At 41.4% G+C, this 20,582-nt stretch overlaps 10 protein-coding genes across 10 annotated transcripts; 6 read left to right on the top strand and 4 right to left on the bottom strand.

Annotated features, from left to right (window-relative positions):
- Positions 1-91: 91 nt before the first annotated feature.
- On the bottom strand, positions 92-1,676 carry BCR41DRAFT_319227 (branched-chain amino acid aminotransferase). Its single transcript, XM_022021340.1, has 3 exons — positions 1,301-1,676; positions 839-1,196; positions 92-666 (listed from the first exon to the last, which is right to left on the bottom strand). Exons 1-3 carry the CDS (start codon positions 1,487-1,489, stop codon positions 110-112), a joined length of 1,104 nt encoding a protein of 367 aa, XP_021884228.1. The 5' UTR covers positions 1,490-1,676; the 3' UTR covers positions 92-109.
- A 284-nt stretch (positions 1,677-1,960) lies between these two features.
- BCR41DRAFT_393648 (hypothetical protein) lies at positions 1,961-2,510 on the top strand (the record flags this gene model as incomplete). Its single annotated transcript, XM_022028579.1, has 2 exons — positions 1,961-2,098; positions 2,175-2,510. 2 exons carry the CDS (start codon positions 1,961-1,963, stop codon positions 2,508-2,510), a joined length of 474 nt encoding a protein of 157 aa, XP_021884227.1.
- A 1,676-nt stretch (positions 2,511-4,186) lies between these two features.
- BCR41DRAFT_301462 (dipeptidyl peptidase IV N-terminal region-domain-containing protein) lies at positions 4,187-6,671 on the top strand (the record flags this gene model as incomplete). The annotated part of the gene is made up of 6 exons (XM_022020624.1): positions 4,187-4,231; positions 4,338-5,281; positions 5,378-5,634; positions 5,726-6,051; positions 6,153-6,381; positions 6,472-6,671. Coding segments are annotated over 6 exons (2,001 nt in total), but the record flags the coding sequence as incomplete, so codon positions are not given.
- A 91-nt stretch (positions 6,672-6,762) lies between these two features.
- Positions 6,763-7,661, top strand: BCR41DRAFT_223616 (hypothetical protein). The gene is made up of 2 exons (XM_022020024.1): positions 6,763-7,103; positions 7,204-7,661. Exons 1-2 carry the CDS (start codon positions 6,803-6,805, stop codon positions 7,425-7,427), a joined length of 525 nt encoding a protein of 174 aa, XP_021884225.1. The 5' UTR covers positions 6,763-6,802; the 3' UTR covers positions 7,428-7,661.
- A 1,049-nt stretch (positions 7,662-8,710) lies between these two features.
- On the top strand, positions 8,711-10,241 carry BCR41DRAFT_376965 (P-loop containing nucleoside triphosphate hydrolase protein; the record flags this gene model as incomplete). Its single annotated transcript, XM_022027076.1, has 5 exons — positions 8,711-8,782; positions 8,865-8,934; positions 9,043-9,312; positions 9,419-9,965; positions 10,061-10,241. 5 exons carry the CDS (start codon positions 8,711-8,713, stop codon positions 10,239-10,241), a joined length of 1,140 nt encoding a protein of 379 aa, XP_021884224.1.
- Positions 10,242-10,430: 189 nt separating this feature from the next.
- Positions 10,431-12,055, bottom strand: BCR41DRAFT_384536 (Elongator complex protein 5). Its single transcript, XM_022027585.1, has 4 exons — positions 11,082-12,055; positions 10,875-10,988; positions 10,653-10,749; positions 10,431-10,547 (listed from the first exon to the last, which is right to left on the bottom strand). The coding sequence occupies exons 1-4, from the start codon at positions 11,826-11,828 to the stop codon at positions 10,465-10,467; spliced, it is 1,041 nt and encodes a 346-aa protein (XP_021884223.1). The 5' UTR covers positions 11,829-12,055; the 3' UTR covers positions 10,431-10,464.
- On the top strand, positions 12,036-13,091 carry BCR41DRAFT_223530 (hypothetical protein). Its single transcript, XM_022020022.1, has 5 exons — positions 12,036-12,234; positions 12,344-12,400; positions 12,495-12,669; positions 12,836-12,976; positions 13,089-13,091. Exons 1-4 carry the CDS (start codon positions 12,111-12,113, stop codon positions 12,897-12,899), a joined length of 420 nt encoding a protein of 139 aa, XP_021884222.1. The 5' UTR covers positions 12,036-12,110; the 3' UTR covers positions 12,900-12,976; positions 13,089-13,091.
- A 1,760-nt stretch (positions 13,092-14,851) lies between these two features.
- BCR41DRAFT_348349 (hypothetical protein) lies at positions 14,852-15,814 on the top strand. Its single transcript, XM_022023274.1, has 2 exons — positions 14,852-15,300; positions 15,444-15,814. The coding sequence occupies exons 1-2, from the start codon at positions 15,211-15,213 to the stop codon at positions 15,618-15,620; spliced, it is 267 nt and encodes an 88-aa protein (XP_021884221.1). The 5' UTR covers positions 14,852-15,210; the 3' UTR covers positions 15,621-15,814.
- A 200-nt stretch (positions 15,815-16,014) lies between these two features.
- Positions 16,015-16,509, bottom strand: BCR41DRAFT_393642 (hypothetical protein; the record flags this gene model as incomplete). Its single annotated transcript, XM_022028578.1, has 2 exons — positions 16,015-16,289; positions 16,383-16,509. The coding sequence occupies 2 exons, from the start codon at positions 16,507-16,509 to the stop codon at positions 16,015-16,017; spliced, it is 402 nt and encodes a 133-aa protein (XP_021884220.1).
- Positions 16,510-18,695: 2,186 nt separating this feature from the next.
- On the bottom strand, positions 18,696-20,558 carry BCR41DRAFT_348347 (cytochrome P450). The gene is made up of 3 exons (XM_022023273.1): positions 20,150-20,558; positions 19,169-20,024; positions 18,696-19,062 (listed from the first exon to the last, which is right to left on the bottom strand). Exons 1-3 carry the CDS (start codon positions 20,469-20,471, stop codon positions 18,888-18,890), a joined length of 1,353 nt encoding a protein of 450 aa, XP_021884219.1. The 5' UTR covers positions 20,472-20,558; the 3' UTR covers positions 18,696-18,887.
- Positions 20,559-20,582: the final 24 nt, after the last annotated feature.

Raw genomic sequence — 20,582 nt, 5'->3', positions numbered from 1 at the left:
ATTGAGTGTCCACCATAAATATTTTTGTAATACGTTCCAAAAAAAAAAAAAAAAAAAAAAAAAAAGACGATATAATCTCAATAACATGTATATTTATTAGACTATGACTTCATGACTCCTGACGAGTAGCGATTCCATTTGCAGGCTGCATCCATCCAAATGGATCCTCAAGATCGCCGTTTTGGATGGCACGCATGGTAGTGTAGAGGCGTTGGAAACCAGTACCAATGGTCTTCTGTGTGGTGGGAGTGCCAATCATGATCTTGACACCGTTGCACTCAATTGACTTGACTGGAGTGATGACAGCAGCTGTGCCACAAGCAGCAACTTCTTCGAATCGATTATTTTCAACGTCCGTAAATGGGACAACGCTATTGTCAACGGCCCAGCCAAAACTCTTGGCCAATTGCACCAATGATTGCTTTGTAACGGAATTGAGAATCGAAGGACTTTCGGGTGCACAGAAAACAGGTTGGTTGCCGTGTTCAGGGGAGGCATAAGTCAATGCCACAAAGTTGGATGTGCTGAATTCATCAATGTTAGTGTGGGTTTTTGAGTCAAGGTGCAGAGTGATGGCATAGCCTTTTTCTTTGGCAGCGCTGCTGTGCTTTAGTACTGGAGCATAATTGCCACCCAGCTTAGCAGCGCCGGTTCCCAATGGTGCGGCTGTATAAAATAATCCAAAAAAAAAAAAAAAAAAAAAAAAAAAATGTTACCAAAGGTTTTAGTGTTGGTTCTAGTGCTAATCCATGTGAATAGGATGTACCATATTGCTTTAGGGCTATACACTGATCCGAAATACTCGTTTTAACCCTTCAAAAAAAAAAAAAAAACTAACCGCGATCAAAGTTCTCGACAACAAGGCAATCTACGGGCTGGACACCAGACTTGTAAAAGTTGCCTACCGGAATAACCATGACTATGAAGGTAAATTCAGGAGCAGGGTAGAGACCGATTTCAGGACCAGTACCGAGCAAGAGAGGACGAAGATAGAGAGCTCCGCCGGAACCATAAGGTGGTACATACTCAAGATTGCTAGCGACAGCGCGCTCACATGCCTCGACGAACAAATCCTCAGGAACAGGTGTCATGCTAGCGATATCAGCCGAGTAGGCCATACGCTTAGCGTTAACATCAGGGCGGAAAATTCTGACCTGGCCATCCTTGCAACGGAAAGCCTTGATACCTTCGAAACACTAGGACGATATGCGAATAAAAACCGTTAGATCAATTGTGAAGCGGAATTAATAAATTGATCTGGATATACCGAACATGACAGTAATCTCTCTTGTTTTAATACCTCTTGGCCATAATTCAATGCAGGGGCACAGATGTGCATCTTGATATAGGAATCGCGGACAAACTCGCCGCTATCCCACTTCCCATCGCGGTGAACGTATTTGACATAGCCATTAGTCTCGATCCATTTGAATCCGAGGTTATCCCAGTCAACAGCAGAAGTAGGTGGAGGTGGCAAAGTGATAACCATATTGTATGTATTTCAAGATAGAAGGAAGAGAAGGAGCGAAGAAGCGAGGGAAAAAAGAACAGCTTAGTGAGATGGAAGAAAAGAAAGAGAAAGATTAGGTGGAGATAAGAAATGTGGAGACGATCTTTGAGAGTAAAGGTGGCTGGGGAGTGGCATGACAAAAATGACTCGGTCGAAGCTAGCAATGCACTGACAGGCTTGAGATTTTAGGGGAAAAAAAGTCATTTCCCCCGCCGTTTGTACGACAGAAATTTTTTCTAAGTCGAAATATGCTGCTAGGAACCGATCCGCCCTAAAATCTCAAGTTTGGTCCAATCAGTGAGCGTTAGTGCATTGCACATAAGCCACACAGGCTGATGACGGGCTTAACAATAGGTCAAAGCTGAGCTGTGTGTCGTGACTGCTCCTGTTGTTCAGCAAGTGAGATGAAGGATTGCTTCATTCGAAAATCAATATTTATGACAAGGCCAAATGGACATTGCATCGTTCCCACTTATTAACAAACAGGCTGCTCGTGTTGTTCAAGACAGACACACAGAAGTGCTTGTTACAGCATTTATTGACAAAATTCTAATTCTGGTCACTCAATATGGCAAAATTGGGAGCGTGGTACGTATCTTTATAAACTCATTCAATGAGTTACCAAAATAATAATACTCATAATGATGGTAACAACAATCAATAGATTCATACAACGGTAGATCAACGAGCCTTTGGTGTCAACAGCATGTCATCAGACGGGCTAGCTTCAGTGACATCGAGTTTCTTGCTCGGAGCTGGATCATCTTCATCTAAAAAGACGCAACTCTATCAAGTCTATGCCTCACATATCTCACAGATGATTCATCACCAAAATCCAGCGGAAACAAGGCCCGTGATCCTCTCATTAGCGCTTTCAATCCAGGAACCAGACCCAGAGAAAAGCCTTGCAGAAGCAGAGGAGTTAGAACAACGCAGAAAGGATCGCGATCTGTTTGAGAATGTGATCGAGTTAGTCAATGAGTGTACCGTTTGGGCCTAGCTCAACTGAGGACAAAGCCTACTATATCCCCGTGACTATTTGATTTATAATAAAGGCAGAAGAGGATTTCTGATGATGCAATGATGCAACAGGATGGAAAGTGGTTAAGGAAGTGAGGCAAGGGGGTGGTTGAGAAATGTCAAGATTAGCTGAAGCGCTGGGCAAGTTGAATTTCATTTTTAGTTTTGAGCACCTGAACAATATTACAGAGCAATACTCAAAGTGTATCCGCGACTCTTTGACCCCTCTCACTTTCCTCTGTCTCATTCTTCTTGACTTTGTTCATCACCTTACTACCATACTCCTTCACTCTTGGCCAATTAAGATCAGCTGTCATTTCTTCTTTTCCTCTGCTGTCCACATTTCATCCTTCTCTCTCACACAGACACATTATTCCCTTTGCAATGAATTTTGCTCGTCCAAGAAGTGGGCGGTATGAAACCATCGCCGCTGAAGACGACCAAGACTATGCTGAACTTCGGTCTGTGGTGACAACCGACTCAATTGGCCAGCGTCCGATCCAAGTTGTTGGACCTTCTTCTATATCCTCATCCTCGTTCCGCTCCTTGCTTCAGAAAAGACCTACGCCTCAGCAGTATAATAACTATGGAGACAACGACTACGGGGATGACTTCAGTCAATACTCTTCAGACAATGAGAAGGAGAATGACCAGGGAGGCCCTATCGATGAAGATGGCTATTACCCGGAGCCCAAGGTGTGCATGAATGACCTAGGTGTCTGCTTCTAAGGACCTTCACACAATGCTTGATTTGGAAAGTAGGCCTTACTTATTTCTCCATAAACCCTGCTTTCTACTGCAAACGAATAGTTGACCCGATGTAACCGCATTTTTCTAAGTATCTTTGCGGTCTTCATCGTCCTCTGGGCAGCCTTTGCGCTCTATCTTGGTATCATGCGTCTAAGTAAGTTTCCCAGATCATGTTTCGGTTTGCTTAGCTAAAAAAGATCATTGGATAATGATATCCATAAAAGGAAGTTTAGGGTGGATACCACTGTAACACAACATCACTGGCATATGTAAAGATAGTTGTGTACCAGCACCCTGTCTCTACATTTTTCTCTGTCTCATTTTTCACCCAACAAGTGCTATTGCTCTGCCTCTACTATGTAGTAACATTTATCTAACTTTCACTCATGTTGTTTTGGTGGTCTTCACATTGTAGTTAGTCTTTCAAATGAAGATGCCCATGATATGCGCCCCTTGTACCAATTCGAGGACATGTTCAACCAGTCGTTTACGCCCAAAGCACAAGCTTTGGCATGGATGCCATATGGTAGGATGGAGTAATGTTGGATCAATTGTTTGTTCACGAGCGACAAAAAAACACTTCAGTCATGTATCTAGTTTCTAACCGAGCAACATTTGCGAATGTATTGACTTTATCGGTCTACGTAGGTGATGATGGCGTTTACTCGCGCATTGATAGTAATGGCGACATCATTCTAACCCATGTCGATAATTCTGAGCCAAAAGTTTTCCTTCCTGGAGCCAATATTACAGATGTAATGAATCTCCATCACCAATGCATCAGCATGTTCTTTGTTCATCAGCGAATACCTACACTACTTTTTGGAAAATACCAACCATTAATTTATCTTTCGTTACGTTAAATAGAACGAAGGCAAGCGTATCCCATTTTTCTCATTCTTGGTATCTCCTGACGAGAAATATGTGCTCCTTGCTACCGATCGTCGGAAGGTAATCTTTTTAGCACGATAAGATTTTCTCCACATTTCCCAAATATGTGCTTGAAATAAGCTATATTACTGGTCTTTTACTAATCTTTTTTCTATGCCCTACATAGCAATGGAGACACTCATTTAATGCGACATACTATATCTATAGTATGGAAAACTATAAGCTTTCGTCGCTTTTGGAATCACCAGATGAGCCTGCTGTAGAACATGTTGCATGGAGCCCTGTCGGACATAGTTTGGCATATGTTCAGAACAATAATCTCTATGTATACCAGGATTTGACTCAACGTCGTCAAATTACATTTGATGGGGCCACCAGCATCTTCAACGGTATCACTGATTGGGTCTATGAGGAGGAAGTTTATTCATCCCCCTCGGCTCTGTGGTGGTCTCCAGACGGCACCTCAATTGCTTTCTTGCGATTTGATGAAACTGAGGTACCCGAGTACCGTTACTCACTTTATATGGATAATCAAATTAATGCACCATCCTATCCTCGTGACATTGTCATGAAATACCCCAAAGTCGGTTTTCCCAATCCGATTGTCAACCTTCATCTTTATAACGTCCAATCTGAATTTGTACCCACTGCTGCTCAGCCACTCATTCCTGTGGACCTCGAGGCAATTTTCGAGGCAAAGGATAGGATTGTGGCGGAAGTAAAATGGGCTACAAAAAGCTCAGATGCCCTCTTGGTCAAGGTGCAGAATCGAGTTCAGAATCATGAAAAGCTTGTTCTTGTTGATCCGTTGACTTTGCAAGGCAAGGTTGTACGAGAATGGAATGCTGGTAAGGAAGATGGTGGCTGGATTGATATGCAACAAAGCATCCGGTATATTGCGCCTTCGAAGATGGTTCCAGATGGTGGCTATCTTGATATTGCCAACAACAATGGCTATAACCACATTGCTCTGCACACGCCTATCCATAACCCTACACCCAAGTGGCTAACATCAGGGAATTGGGAAGTACAGTCTATTTCTGCTGTCAAGGACGATACTGTTTATTACATCTCGACAGAGAAGACAAGTATCGAACGTCATCTCTACAGGTATGCTTGCTACCTAGGCTTTCTAAAAATTGCGTCTAAATCACTTTAATTTATCAATATTAAATAATATTCTATTTTGACATACTACATTCACAGCGTGACTCTAGACGCAAATGAGCGCAAGTCCCTTACGGATGTGACCCAACAAGGCTATTACTCTGCATCATTCTCAACAGGCGCTGGTTATTACCTTTTATCATATCGTGGCCCTGAAGTTCCATGGCAGAAGGTTAAGAAAATTACGGACGAGAAGTTCAACATCAATGTAGAAGACAATAGCGCTCTTCATGCGCTTCTCAATGCAACACAGATCCCCACCAGACGATGGTCAACTGTCAACTTGAATGGAAGAGGTATGTCATACTCCACATTTCTGTTTTGAAACTGCAACAATTGAAAAATAGTGGATATCACAGTTAATCAGAGGTCTTACTGGTATACTAGAGTGCAATTATATGGAATTTTTACCCCCTGATTTCTCACCCGAACAAAAGCATCCAGTACTATTCCAAGTGTATGGTGGCCCGGGCTCCCAATTGGTTGATACCCAATTCCAGTTAGGATTTAGCGCCGTCATGTCGACTGTGGCACGTCTCCGATATGTTGTGGTGGTTGTTGATGGCCGAGGTACGGGATATCGCGGCCGTGATTTCCGTATCAGTGTCGTCAACCAGCTTGGCAAGTTTGAGACCGAAGATCAGATCGCTGCTGGCAAGCATTGGAAAACATTGTCCTATGTGGATCCTGAACGATTGGCCATTTGGGGTTGGGTAAGTGGGATCTGGTCACTTGCATTATTGAAGATCTTTCATAAAATCATGTTTACTGATATCAGGCTCCAATTACGTACGCGCCCAACTATTCTATCTAGTCGTACGGAGGATTTATGGCGGCCAAGGTAACTGAAGCCAACAGCGGTGTTTTTAGGGCCGCCATGTCTGTAGCGCCAGTGACAGATTTCCGGTTTTATGACTCAGTCTACACGGAACGATATATGAACTTACCCTCCGTCAACTTGGAAGGTTATGAGACTACTGCAGTCAGTAATATGACTGGCTTCAACACCTCAGACTTTTTCCTCGTTCATGGAACTGGTGATGGTAATGACTCCTGCCTTTGAGCATTTTTTATTATTACCATATTGATCTTTAACTATATCGAAAATTTTAATCATGATCAAAACTATATAGATAATGTGCATATCCAGAATTCATTTGTGCTTTTGGACCGTTTGACTCTCGTTGGTAACCACCGGTTCAAGTCGCACTTCTTCACTGACAGTGATCATGGTATCCGAAGCCATAATGCCAACCATGAAGTCTACTGGATGTTAACACAGAACCTCTGGGAAATCATGGGTGGATATGTGGCCCCTGCGCATCACCACTAAAACACACAATAAAAGTGACTTGGTTTAGCTTTTAAATCTTCATTTGAATTGTATATATAAATATGTATATGATTTGTTGTTGATTGAAATCAAGAACAAGTTATGCAATCATTGCACAGGAAAATCCTCAAATGGAATTAGTTGTCTGCAGCAGCAACAGCAATGAGCATATTAAGCAAAAGGAGCACGTTCGTGTGGATTGCTGCTCGCTGCATCCGTCCACGTTACTCGATCTCCGTGTGCCTGTTTTGGGTGTAGTGTTAGTGCAGATAAAGGACGAGAATTTTTCTGTAGGGGTAAAAACGTTTGTCCGAAGTCTACCTTGCGATCGAGTTCCACCAGGAGAAATTCGTCTTGCCCCATGGGTGCTCGATCTACTGCCCACTCCTCCTACCAAAGTCCGCGTCGAAAGCATATCTGCAAATCAACCATGTATATGAGACAAAAAAGAAAAGACTTTATTGACAACATTTAGCAAGTCTACAGAGGATTGAATGTTTTTACTAATTCCTTGGGGATGCTGCTTCGATAGTGCACCTGGTTAAAAAGCTGATTGTTGCGCCATTAGAGGATAGCACTGGTCTTTACAGCATTACAAACTGGGTCAGACCGACCCACGCAACCAACTCTCAGATTATACAGAACAGGAAAACTACTCGGAACTGGATCGAGAAATCAATCAAACAAAGGATCGAAGGCCAGTTGGTAGGCCTTGGCTTCTCCTTCAGATGCTATTTTATCGCGTTGCGCCTCTAATAGAAAGCATTAAAATTCACCGTGTTTATAGGCGTGCGTTAATTCGTTCATCATGGCTAGAGTCAAGGCGCAAAGTTTTTTATTTAGGGTTTTGGATATTCAAGTCAACGGGTGTGACCTTGCAACTTCTAGCAGCAGTATAGGAGTTATCATGGAAGATACAGTCTTAGAAGTCGTCCCAAGTCCAATATCAATGCAGAGTGTAGCTGTTGACTTCAAAGGCATGGATGAACTTGGACGAGATATTTGCAAATTCATAGGTATAATAAGATGCTTGATTTCCAAATTGCGTTTGGCGACCTGGGTATTGATAATTTTCAGTCACATAACTCCAGACACATTCCATTCTTATAAGTTGATTCATTCCGCCAAGAAGAGGCATACACAAGACTTAACATACCCAACAAGAAAGCTGTTATCGTTACAGGAGTCTCAGGCGCGGGGAAGAAGACGCTTGTGCAGTATGTGAAGAATTTGGTTGATAAATATATTTTGAAAAGCTGCCAGATCAGGCTCTTTTATGTAGCACACGCTAATCGACATGAAAATCAGGATTAATCCTAATGGCATCTTGTGCTATTGTTATGTTTGTCAGAGCATGCTGCAAGTCGTTAGGTCTTCGCACCTTCCCAGTATCACTTGCACAGGCCCTCTCAGATCGAGAGGTATTGGAGTCTGGTCTAGCCAGTGGTTTATCATATATGGGAGCTCTATTCGATATGGCATTACAATCAGCTCCTAGTGCTGTGATACTGCAAGACATGGATGTTATTGCTAAAGGTATGTACTATATGGAATATGTATAACAAACCTTTTATGAGGTGCAGAAATCTTAATACAAGGCACATCTGAATCAACCTGTATCCACCTTTAGATCGCGGCATTGATTCTCAACTACACTCCTCTGCTGTGTCTGTTCTTTGCAAAGAAATAGAACGAGCTCGACAGGGAAAGAATGTAAGGACTTAACAAACGAGAAGAGAAAAAAAAAAAAAAAAAAAAAAAAAGGCCCTTCTTGATACACTTTAACGCCTCTGTAGATAGAACATACACGTTAACGCATCTTTTTACCCCTAGGTTTTTGTATTTGCTATTTCGCGATTTCGAGGGAAACTGCCAGACATCTTTCAAAAACCGGATTTTTTTCAGCATGAATTTCAAGTCCCTGTTCCCGTTAGGTTCGTGTTCACACCATTTTAATGCTACCTTGAATTTAGCCTTTATCTGAATTTTTTTTTTATTATCATTATAGAGCACAACGCCAAAAAATGTTAACCACCATCATGACTAGTATCAAGAGTGACGAAACTGTTGGGAATGGAGATATCGAGTGTATAGCATCTAAAACATCACAGGTAAAAGAGAATGATGAAGTAAATGTAAAGTCTATAATTCTTTGTGATTATTTACTTCTTTTTTTGTAATACTTTGTTCTAGGCGACTTCAGGCTATATTGCTAAAGATTTGCGCAACCTTTGTCGGTCTGCACTTCTCCGTAGTCTCCGAAGTCCATCCCAAAGTCCCAACGTTCCTATTAATGATGTGGGACAAGTAACGAGGCTAATGGCCAGCTCTCATATTTCGAGTACAGAAGATCATAATGCGTCTGCAAGAGCTGACAATTGCACAGACAGAATTGCTAATATAAACTTAATTGCGTCCCCAAAGTGGGAGGACTTCTTGTATGCTCTGAACTCGTCGAAACCTTCACAACAGATTGAGTTCGAGTCTCTGGCTCGAAACCAGCAGCGTACTGTGTTTGCAGGATACCACGCTCTTAAGAGGCGTGTGTACCAAAACATCCATTGGCCTTTGTCAAGCCCGGAAAGCTTCAGACGTATAGGAACAAAACCGCCTATGGGATTGCTTCTATATGGGCCCTCAGGTATGCTTGGTTCACACTTTTAGACACTTTGAGATACTTTTTTATGCTTCAAAATAAATCCTTTAAACCATTCAATATATCTTTCAATATACCATCAATTTTCTAGGGTGCGGTAAAACCTTCCTTGTGCAGACATTGGCTGCAGAATCCAACTTCAATTTCATTCCTATCAAAGGTCCTGAAATTTTTTCAAAGTACCTCGGTGAAACTGAAGCGACTCTGAGGCGACTCTTTACGATGGCACGTCAAGTTGCGCCTTGTATACTTTTTTTCGATGAGATGGATTCAATTGGTGCCAAGAGAGGGTGGGGTGGTGATGGTGATGGTGATGGCGACAATCAAGCAGGATCTTCTAACGGAGTGAATGAACGTGTTTTGAGCACGCTTTTAAATGAGATGGATGGAGTAGAAGAGCGGACAGGTGTCTTCGTAGTTGGGTGTACCAATCAACCGCAAGCGATGGACGATGCTCTTCTTCGACCAGGACGGTTGGATCAGCTGGTGTATATTGGATATCCAAGTCTGCAAGATCGCTTCGAAATTATCAATGAGATTGGTAGTCGGATCCCTATTACAAAAGACATTGATACAAGGCAAGAGCTTGCTAAACATACAGTAGGGTTCTCGCCTGCAGATCTGACTGCACTCTTCCGGTAAGTCGACAAGATCAATGAAATAACCATGGACGGGCATCTTCATAGATGCATACTACTTAACACTTGTTTACTTTTTTTCTTTCATCTTTCAGTGAGGCAGCTATCCTCTCACTTCGACGGAACATATCCTCTACGATTGTAGAGCAGGCTGATATCAAGCATGTAATTCAAAGGATGAGCCCATTGGTACAAGGTCGTGTTTTGCAAAATGCAGTGGATGGCAATGATGTGATCGTCCCTGACTTGTATCGAAAGTTCTATCAAAGACGATGATTCTTTTGCTGAAAGTTGGATTCATGACTACATAGCTAATAATGGCGGCAGAGAATAAAGCATTATGCTTTAGAAGATAGCATTATGCTTTAGAAGATAGCATTATGCTTTAGAAGATAGCATTATGCTTTAGAAGATAGCAATACCGGAACAAGGTTTTCATCGATTGTAATCACAATTTTTAATTATGTAAATGTTGTCCTATGTAGAGACCATAGTGCCGTTAAATAGTCAAGTCATCGTCTGGGTCATCGTCGTCAAAATCATCAGCGGCATCTGGTTCGTAATAAATTGCTCCAGTCGATTCTAGAAGAACAAATAATGTCAAATAAGAAAAAAGGTCAATACTGATAATAACATTGGAGTACAAGTTACGTGAGACAAAAGAAGTACGAATGACCGTGGTCTAACCTTGGGTTTTCAAATACGGCAATACGGTGTCGTTCTTTGCCTTTCTTTGTTCCTCCGTAAGGTTAAGATTGAATGATAGATTGGCTGCAGGATCCACCTTTAAAGAAGGAAAAAAAAGGTTAATATTAATTATTATTATTATTATTATTATTATTAATTTTTTTTTTTTTTTTTTTTTTTTTTGGCTGATCAAGCCATGGATGTAAAAGCAGAGATACTTACAGTTTGTGACTCTTCTAGATCCAGTCTTTCAATATCAGGCATTTCACCTACAAGATCCCAAACGTTCATCACAATCAAATCTCCAGTAGGTGATTCCAGATGATAAGCATTCGTCTAAGTGAAAAAGCCGTCATGCGTAGATTGAATTAGCAACAAAAAATCGTCGAACAAAATTAATATAAAAAAACTTGATCTGCTTGTACTCACCTCTCGCGTTACTTTTCCAGATTTCCTCTTGTGCTCGATTTCGCATACAGCGGAATTCCAGACATTACCATGGACTGTCAGGTAGCAAAATTCTTTGGCTGCTACGATCCCCTTACGCAAATCTTCCTGTTCTAGCCGAATGGCCTCTGTATTCTTGACGGTAATTAGTGTTGTGGCAATATGAGCAAGGCTATTCGAGGCAAATGGCTTTGAAGCATCGGGTGAGAAACTATCTGCATCTGGAACATCTTCGTGATGTACTGCGATTATCCTTGAATTATCTGCTAGCAATCCTGTAGTTGATCGGATCAAATTGAACGTGTTCGGTACGGAGGTAATCAAAAGCTGGCTTAAAGAGTCAAAATATATCGTAAAATTTGAGCATCGGTTGGAAATAATTTCGGTGATCGCCTTGCTCACTTTCCGAATATTTCGTAGGTCGCAAGAGACAACACTAGAGACATTACTGAATGATTTATACTCTGTCAAACTGGGTGCAAATTCAGATGTCCATCCAAGAGGATTGGAATAACAATCGATGATAACCTTTTGATGCTCTCCTTTAACCAATGTCAAAAGTCGATCGGGAGCATCCTCTGCACAGACCAAGATAATGACATGATCTTTAGGTGTCTTGCTAAGCAACTGTAATCCAAGGAGTTGCCCGGATTGTTCTAAAGTATCTTTGACGAGGATAAAAGGCGATGGCTCTTTTCCCATGAGAATCTTTTCAAGAATTGTCGCCATGTTTTCTGCGTTTCGTGTGTATGTCTGTATTATACGAATGGTGTTTGCTGTCCAGTACTGTTCTCAATAAATTATTCTTTGCCTCGCTGGTTGCAACTGTCCTTTCTACTCCCAGGAATGACAACGGCATTGAAGAATGAGAATGAACAAAAAATAATAAAAACTGAAATCGTGACTGCCTGTGGTTGAATGCGGATTCTTTCACAGCTTCGCCATCTCCAAATGGGTTCTAGCTGCATCTGTTGCAACAAACGAAAAACCTAGTGTGTAATCGTTCTGGGTATGGCAGCTTCGCGACCAGCTGTCACGCTTCGTTTATCCCATGGCGTAAGGGATAAGGTGCTTCGTTCCGGTTACGATACCGTGGCAGAACTGCGCTCGATCCCGATCCTCGAATTGGCAGCTGGTTAGCTACAAATTCACTTGCGGCAATATCAATAATTACTACTGCGTGCCTGCTCACCTCCTCTAATCCATTTAGTTTTTATTATTCATTTATTTATTTATTTGAGAAGAGCTAAAGCTTTCCTCGGATCAAACGAAGGAGCTATCACACGAATTACATCCAGAACGTAAGCTGATCTTCCCTTTGTAGACGATGTTGATAACCCTTTTTTTTCTTATTTACTTTTATTCTGATGATCATGGTATGACATATGACTGTAGCTGCTTCCTGGGTAACTGTAACGGCGGATCAGGTTTTAGAGCAGGAGAAAAATTGGACTGCAATTACAACCTCCAGTATATCGCTTGACCGACTCTTTGGAAATGGACGCGGCGTACCACCAGGCAAGATAACAGAGATATGTGGTTTATCGGGTACAGGCAAGACTCAACTGGGGTATGGAATTGTGGATTTTTTTTTTCCTTAAAGGAGTTTCATGGGGCATGCGACTATTGTATTTTCGAAAGGACTAATTGCCAAATATCATATTTTATTCAAAAAAATAAAAAAAAATAAAAAAATAAAAAAATAAAAAAAAATAAAAAAAAAAAAAAGAATACAGCTCTGCATCAACGCACAGATTCCGGTGTCTGTTGGAGGGGCAGGTGGTACATCGATTTTTGTAGATTCGGAAGGAAGCTTTGTTGCCAGACGAGCGGCCCAAATGGCCTCTGCTTGCCTCGATCGACTACACGGACATGGTGTGAGTAAGACTTCAGCTTTACTAACCTGTTTATGGAAGAGCATTCAACATAAAAGCCTCAGGAAGTACGCATATCTTAATTTGATATAGCTTTCCATTGACACATATATAGGTGATCTGACGAGAGACACACTTTTAAATGGCATCAAGTATTGTCGCGTACATAGTCCTGTGGAGCTCATTGCCCTTGTCAGGATGCTGGATACCCTAATAAGAGATAATCCTATGGTAACATCCAACAGATCAAAGGAAGCTGTTCACGCTGTCATTGTTTATAACTAAACCCAATAACAGAATTATCCTCACTGACAGTTTATAAATCTTTCTATTGGGTCTGGATGCCTCACATATCAGACCAAATTAGTCGTTCTGGATACCATTGCAATGTTGGTGCGGTCCAACTTTGATGACATTAAAGTGCGGACAAAACTCATTGCCAGTTTGGGTCGACAATTGGCTACTCTGGCTCGAACTCATAACATTGCGGTAGGTCGCTCAACTAGTCAGCCACTCAGTCAATTGGCCATCTATAGCTTTTGAAGCATGTGGTCTTGCTTCAACATAAGAAGTGTGCTTGATGATCTAAACGAGTTTTTTTACTCCTTTTTTTAGATGGTAGTAATGAATCAGATGACAGTCAAAACGGTTTTTTCTCAGGGACAGAATGCAAATGTAGTCAGTAGTAGCTTTGAGAGCCAATTTCAGCCTGCTTTAGGAGAAACATGGACAAATCTCTGCACACACCGGATACGCCTTTACAGCCACGATAACGGGCGACGAAGCGCAAGGCTTTTCAAGTCACCATCGCTTCAGGAACAATCTGTATTATTCCAAATAGAAAGCACGGGTATCTCCGATGTGGAGGACGCTACTTCAGATACCGCTCTTGACCACCCACTTGATGAGGATACGGACTTTGGCTTTGAGCCCGAAGAAGCCTTGCTTTTATGGGAAGAATCTGTTGAAGAGCCAGAGAGCCCATAAAACAAATTGTCACATGATAAAATTTTACAACACATTATAATCTTTGTTGTTCTGGCAACATCAATTGCTTCGCCCTTCTTCATTCATTTCGTCTGCTACAGAAAATCACTACGGGATTACTGCTTGCACACTAAGGAATAGAATCAATTGGAGAGGATCTACGCAGCATTGCAAGTTTGTCGCTTCTAGTATCATTTTAAGAAATAATAAATAAATAGGAATGCCCGCCGCTAACATTCCACCCATGGTGACTGCCTCAACACCGTCTGCACTGGAAATCAATCTGCGGCGCCTGATGATAAAGTGCGATGGTAAAGTTCGCGGCTCCGACAAAATCCTTCAGGGTCGAGAACGTAATAAATATGCAATGGTAATCTGAAGTGACTCTGCTATCGCTAATCCCGCGTTGTCTCTTTAAAAACCAACAATATATTATGCTGATATCTATGATACTTTGATTAGAACATCAGGGCATTGAAGGAAATGCTAACTGAGCTGGAAGATGAGCTTACGAGGAGGTATAGAGGCTTGACCATAACTGCTAAGTGATATTTAGCCATCATAGAATAGAGGTTAGAGGTTAATCTTGACCCTTCTTTCATGTAACAGTGGCAAGGCCGATATAGCCGCATTGAAGGAGTATGCAGAAAAAATTGAATCCCTGGCTGCAGCAGTAGATGGCTCAGTTTCTGTAAGAAAGGATTCATTCTTTCCTTGGTAGGTCTTTTTGAAGAAAGTACAATACAGCTAATTTTTTTCGGTGATGATAAACGCTTAGATTACGCCAAATTATAAGAGTTTACAGCAAGCGAGGATGATTATACCCCCTTCGTCAATGAATATTGTAGAACAACAGTATATAGTCAGGTCAAAATCAGAGAGGAGACCTCATGTATCGCCTGAGTCGAGTCGTGATGCATATACAGGAAACATTGAAGAAGAGCGACGATCTTCAATCAGGAACCAGAAAGATGAGCTGTTTGGGCTTCGGGAAAGGCGGTTGGTGTTTGCTTGAAATAGAGATATTGAAGATTTTGAATATATTGATTTTTTTGGTCTCTTTTTTTTTGGTTCCCAGGCACTGACAACGTGTTCAAATATCAATTTTTAACAGCTTAGGGAAGGACACGGATCTGGATTACAACAGTCTTGGTCAAAATAACCGGGAGCCTCTTGATTCGCGCGATAGTTTACGAGAGCAAGGTCAAGTTGAGGCAGCGCTTCAAAATGATCGTGCCCAAAGGGAAGAGATGGAGGCAGGGATTTCGAGACTCATGCAACAGCTCCGCCATAATGCTTTGGCTATCCATCAAACGCTAGCGGACGAACAAAAGTCTGGTGTAAAGAAAACAAAAAAAAAAAAAAAAAAAAAAAAAAAACTTTCCTTGGACATTAATGAAACCAATATTTATTTTGTAAAGAACCTTTGTAAGTAATAGTTTGCCTCTTTCTTTTTTTTCCTTGACACATGAAATTTTATTAGCTTTTGGACGATGCGGACCATGCGTTAGATACCAACATCTCCAGGCTGGGGAAGGAGCGAACCCGTTTAGAGCTGTACTCAAAACAGAGTCGGAAGACTACATGGATGATTTGGGGCATCGTCTTTGGTGTCAGTATCGTCTTTGTATTTATGTTCTTCATCATCCGTATTTTCTAAAGCCCCAAACATTCTGCTTCTGTACAGCTTTACGAAGTAGTTTCGGCAGCTGTCTGCTATTAAGCATCAATGATAATATTAGTAATAGTAATAGAAAGAAGAAAAACGCGTGCTCTTGTTTCAAACTAGCCAGCTACTGTATTTTTAATATTTCTATTTCTATTTTTGTTTCTACTTTTGTTTTCTATTTCACGACGTTGATCGTATGATTGAGTAATGAATGCCTCCCTTTCTCAGATATGGGCAAGATCCCACGAATTCTAAGCGTTTGTACCAATCTAATGTCTTTGTGCGTTGAGGATGCATATAGGTAACCGCCTGTTCCCGACCCAGTAATTTCCTTAGCATAATGCCTTCCTGCGTTAACTAGTTTCCAGCCCATGCTCCTTGACTATTACCTTGCATCGACCGTGATCATCCCACATATAATCTGTTGATCCTTGAGTATTGCTTCCACAGGTTTCGTTGGCTCATCACCTCTCTTCTTGTACTTGTCGGAGCCTGGGTACGCTTCTGCGGGACTCAGCCGGAGCGTACCAAGCGGTTGATCTGTCTCTGAATCGAACGCTAATAATAAGTGGCTGGTACTGTCTTCTATTGCTGCTTTGGCATCTTCTTTAGACAAAAGGTTGTCTAGGAGGAAGTGGGCCTCATGAGTCCAGCTGACATCTGAAAATTACGCTGTATAAGATGTAAGGGGAAGAAGGTTTAGCTTTAGGTAAAATACTGGAATATGTGAGTTAGAGTAGATAAAACTTGTACCTGTACAAAAGGCAGAATTGATAATTCGATGGAGCTCGTCAACATGTTTTAGATCCTCTTTGGGATTTGCTCTCCTAACAATGACTGCGCTAGAAGCAGAGGAAGACAATGTTGGGCTTTCAGGCATATTGCTAGGATTGCAGAATGATGGATGAACAGATGAATTTTGTGATAAAAGAAGAAGTAAAATCCATGCGATAGAAATATTTAAATTATAGTCCGCAAGCTCGAGACCAGCTTAAGGGAAAAAAATAAATAAATAAAGATCAGATCGAGTTGGACTTCCAATATGCACAAGACTTGTTGGCCCTGAATGACCTGACCACTCAAACGATGCCTCTTAATGGTCTTCTCACTGCCATGCCGCTCCACCACTTGCTCATGTACTACCACTAACAATGATAAAGCCATCAACAACAGGCCTTATATTCGAGCAGAGTAATCAAATAACGGCAAGATTGATTCAAGACTATTCTCAACTCCTTGCAGCTAGATGTCGCCGAATGTATTGGTAGGGCTGTACTGTTATTGCTGGATATGGCTGGGAAAAGGCCCTTGCTTACTTTTTCACATCATAATTCGAGAAAATCGTATCACTGTCATTATTTCTTTAAGAGTATTGATACAAGGACTGTTACAACTGAGACTCTAAAAGCCAGACTCACAGAAGAGCAGTATCATGACACTTTCATGACGCCAGTGATCATCTCCTACAGGCCTCTTCTAACAAACCTCTGGCCTAATCCTAAATGGCAAAAGCAACTCCAGGCAGTTGTCATGGACGAGATTCACTGAGTTAGTACTTGAAACATTGGCTTTTGAGTCATTAGATAGTCTTTGAAAAAAAGACCATTGTTGACTCCGAATTCCAGTGAGGTAGTTTCCTATTTAGCTTTGGATCCTGACCCTTTGACAAAAGAATAGAGTAGTTGCCTGACACCAAGGAAATATGGTATGGTCCCCCTCCATCGACCAACCTCTACCTCTCTGTCCTGCTTCCCAGGTTAGGATAGCCTCAATCACCGTTGAGTAATACGTAACAGTTCTTTTTTTTTTTTTTTTTGACTCAATCATGCGATAGTCGCCTCAGCACTATCCAAAAGCACTCGTTAGGAGGTTGCATCCCAAGCTTAGACATTTTACTATCCCTTAAACCGTTTATTGGACAAATTTGTCCAATAACCTTATTTCTTTTCTACTTTAAAAGGCTATTCTTCCTAAGGTTCTATTTTTTTTTTTTTTTTTTTTTTTTGCTTTGATTCAGAGCCTGCGTAAACAGAGTATAGAAAATTGGTGGCAAAGATCAAGTAAACAAACATAATGTAGTCTAAACCTTAATTATGTAGGCTCGTCATCAGCCTGAGCTCGAGCCTGTAATTATACTCTAGTATGCATTGTGTTTTTTCTTTTTTTTTTAAAAAAAAAAAAAAAAAAAAAGAAAAAAAGAAAAAGAAGGCAGGCGTTTGTGGATCAACTGCCTGCCTTTGGGTCAAGCGTGGAGAGCTCGCAAATATAAGATAGCAGAGCAGGAAGACCAACTGCTTATAAGCTTATCTCTCTATGTATTTTTTTTTTCTTATTTTTCAGCTGGCATCTTCAGTGTCCATGTTGATAAATGTCCTAGTGTATGCCCTAGGTAAACTTGTTGAATATTTATTCTACTATAGCCAGCAGCCGCAATATCGTCTTCTCTTACCAGAAGGTCGAAGGCCTCAATATAAGGATTTCTTTTTAGGTTTTTAAACCATTGGCTCTTGTCACATTTATGTAATTGAAAATATACAAGCATTTATATATATATACATACAGTGACCACCAAATTTGTAAAAATGTTTTGCTCTCCAAACTTCATTACCTTGTCAAATGCTCAGAACGAACAGGATTGAGATAAAAAACTGGATGCGCATAGCTATCCTCATAATAAACAATATCCTCAACCCTAGAATCGATATTGCCACTCTTAAATAATATAAATAGTTATCTCCGTAGTCCTTGATAGACTTTCCTTAACAATAAAAAAATCATTAACCATATCCCTAAACCCTTGACGCCCTGACTTAGACTTTTGCACTTGACATGAATTCTATTGAGTACATATGGTCTGAGCTGCAGAAGAGACTTGCTGACCGAGAGCATGTCAAAGGGACTCCAGGACGTACATAGAGCCAAAGGAAAGCATACTATGTATTAGCTAGCTACTTAGATGACCAATAGATCTAACATTTTCTAGGGGGTACTCTTATAACTGCAAGAGTGCCCCGATTACCACTAAGTGATCATATTGAAACCAAGAGTGGCGATATTGATTCTAAGGTGGAGGATGTTGTTTATTATGAGGATAGCTATGCGTATCCAGTTTTTATCTCAATCCGGTTCATTTTGTGCATGTGACAAGGTAAGGAGAGATTACAAATCTGATGGTCACTGAATTTATATGTTTTATTACTATGCGAGGATGGGAACAAGCCCTTTGCGAGATACTTTCTTCGAGATAGACCATGCTACTTATGCACGGCTATAGAAGTTCACACCGGTATCAATAGGGTCGTTAAGACGAGAGTGAATAGCAGCCTTTGTTCTAGAAGGATCCTGGATTTCGAGCTTGGAGTACTTGGAGACAATAAATGCGCTAAACATTTTCAATCCTTGGATATTCATGAATCGAGCTGGGCAAGCTCTCCTGTTAAAAAGAAAGTTTCAAGTTAGTTATTATATCCGTCGATATTAAATCGTAATAATAATATATTAATAATATAATAATAATAACAATAAGATTAATGATTTACCTTCCCATGCCAAAGACTAAATAGTCTGGTCCAATTTTGGTCGCAGTCTTGTGCTTCTCGGCGTAGCGCCATGGTCTAAACTCTGCCGAGTCATCGCCATGCTCGGGGGTATGATGAACAGATCTCGTGTTGGAGATAACGGCAGAACCCTTGGAGATCACAATACCGCTTGAAAGTGTAACATCCTCCATTGCAAGGTGCACAATTCTCAGATGCTCAATACGGTACCTGAAGACTTCACGCAAGAAGGAGTCCATGTACACCATCCTCTTCAATGCCTCTACAGACATGTCTCTGTCATGCGCTGGGTCCAAAGCTTCATCGATAGGCTTTCCTTCCATCCTGTATTCTTGGCGGGTTTGTTCGCGCTCTGCTTGAACGGCGTCGAGGACTTGCTGCACCTCTTCGTATAGTTTTTCCACGCACTCTGGGAATGCTGCCAAGAAATAGAGGATATTGGTGGCGGTGTCGGCCATTGCAAAGGCATATGCACCAGCGAGGATGGAAATATGGGCACAAACATCTTCAAGGTCTTCGAACCCATACTTGCTAGAGTCTTCGAGCATGGATTGAAGGACATCATCAGGTCGTTCCCATGCAACACCAGACTCGTTCGCTAGAGCTTCGAGACGACGGCGCTCAAGGACCACAGGAGTAGCAGCTTCGGCCAGGATTTGGGCACGCTTCATAAGCGGTTGGAAAAGTCTGAGGTGAGTTCGATCCAAAAAGGCGCGCCATTTTGAGACTCGAATGCTACTATTGATGAACGCTCTTCTGAGATCTGAGGAAGCATCCCAAATTGTGTCAATGACTTTGGGGTTCTTGGCGATCTCAGGACCCAAGAAAATATTCGCCACTAAATTGAAAAACAATAGTAATGATAATAACAATATTAATAAAGATAATAACCATTAAGCAATTGACCATTGCTTCACGCAAAGGGTAAAGAAAGAAAGGTCATCATCGTTCAAAGAGACATACTTATGTTAACAAGCATATTGCGAATCATGGGGAATGGGGCCTCAACTAGTTGCGCTCCTCCCTTTTCAGGGGAATGGCCAATTCCTTTCTCAAGGCCCTTTTCCATCAGTGTTGCAATTTTTGGAGTAAATACGGGCAAGTAGCGAGTGGTATCACGAACAAGGTCTTGAATGACATGGTTGCCATAATTTCTGTTGCTTTTGCGACCAGAGTTAAAGTATGAAGAGATGCGTGTAATCGACTCAATTGCGTCACTTGCAGAAAAGGCAGGGTTAGTGAAAACTTCGCGGATTTGAGGGCCAGAAATGACAGTGAGGTTCATGTTGAGGAAGTAGATGTTAAACACTGGGCCATATTTTGCTTCACATCGCTTGAGGAATTCGGTTGGGTCCTCACTGTACTCAGCGTCATGAGTAGAGTCGCCTGGTCTGAG

This window comes from Lobosporangium transversale (genome assembly GCF_002105155.1).
Source record: "Lobosporangium transversale strain NRRL 3116 chromosome Unknown BCR41scaffold_7, whole genome shotgun sequence".
NCBI lineage: Eukaryota > Fungi > Mortierellomycota > Mortierellomycetes > Mortierellales > Mortierellaceae > Lobosporangium > Lobosporangium transversale.
Note: the sequence above shows the minus strand (reverse complement) of the source record. Positions and strands in the feature narration are given on the sequence as shown.

Bases quoted from the DNA above. Each gene is read 5' to 3' on its own strand.
- BCR41DRAFT_223616 (XM_022020024.1), top strand. From the start codon at position 6,803: ATGGAATTAGTTGTCTGCAGCAGCAACAGCAATGAGCATATTAAGCAA. The intron at 7,104-7,203 runs GTATATGAGACA...CTGCTTCGATAG, and splicing joins CATATCTGCAAATCAACCAT to TGCACCTGGTTAAAAAGCTG.
- BCR41DRAFT_319227 (XM_022021340.1), bottom strand. From the start codon at position 1,489: ATGGTTATCACTTTGCCACCTCCACCTACTTCTGCTGTTGACTGGGAT. The intron at 1,197-1,300 runs GTATTAAAACAA...ATATCGTCCTAG, and splicing joins CATTGAATTATGGCCAAGAG to TGTTTCGAAGGTATCAAGGC. The intron at 667-838 runs GTTAGTTTTTTT...TATTTTATACAG, and splicing joins TGTCGAGAACTTTGATCGCG to CCGCACCATTGGGAACCGGC.
- BCR41DRAFT_348349 (XM_022023274.1), top strand. From the start codon at position 15,211: ATGGAGGCAGGGATTTCGAGACTCATGCAACAGCTCCGCCATAATGCT. The intron at 15,301-15,443 runs GTAAAGAAAACA...AAATTTTATTAG, and splicing joins CGGACGAACAAAAGTCTGGT to CTTTTGGACGATGCGGACCA.
- BCR41DRAFT_223530 (XM_022020022.1), top strand. From the start codon at position 12,111: ATGGCAGCTTCGCGACCAGCTGTCACGCTTCGTTTATCCCATGGCGTA. The intron at 12,235-12,343 runs GTTAGCTACAAA...TTATTTGAGAAG, and splicing joins GATCCTCGAATTGGCAGCTG to AGCTAAAGCTTTCCTCGGAT. The intron at 12,401-12,494 runs GTAAGCTGATCT...ATATGACTGTAG, and splicing joins ACACGAATTACATCCAGAAC to CTGCTTCCTGGGTAACTGTA.
- BCR41DRAFT_384536 (XM_022027585.1), bottom strand. From the start codon at position 11,828: ATGGCGACAATTCTTGAAAAGATTCTCATGGGAAAAGAGCCATCGCCT. The intron at 10,989-11,081 runs GTGAGTACAAGC...TTTTTCACTTAG, and splicing joins CTGGAAAAGTAACGCGAGAG to ACGAATGCTTATCATCTGGA. The intron at 10,750-10,874 runs GTAAGTATCTCT...CCTTCTTTAAAG, and splicing joins ATCTAGAAGAGTCACAAACT to GTGGATCCTGCAGCCAATCT.
- BCR41DRAFT_348347 (XM_022023273.1), bottom strand. From the start codon at position 20,471: ATGAACCTCACTGTCATTTCTGGCCCTCAAATCCGCGAAGTTTTCACT. The intron at 20,025-20,149 runs GTATGTCTCTTT...TTTTCAATTTAG, and splicing joins CAATATGCTTGTTAACATAA to TGGCGAATATTTTCTTGGGT. The intron at 19,063-19,168 runs GTAAATCATTAA...TCTTTTTAACAG, and splicing joins TTAGTCTTTGGCATGGGAAG to GAGAGCTTGCCCAGCTCGAT.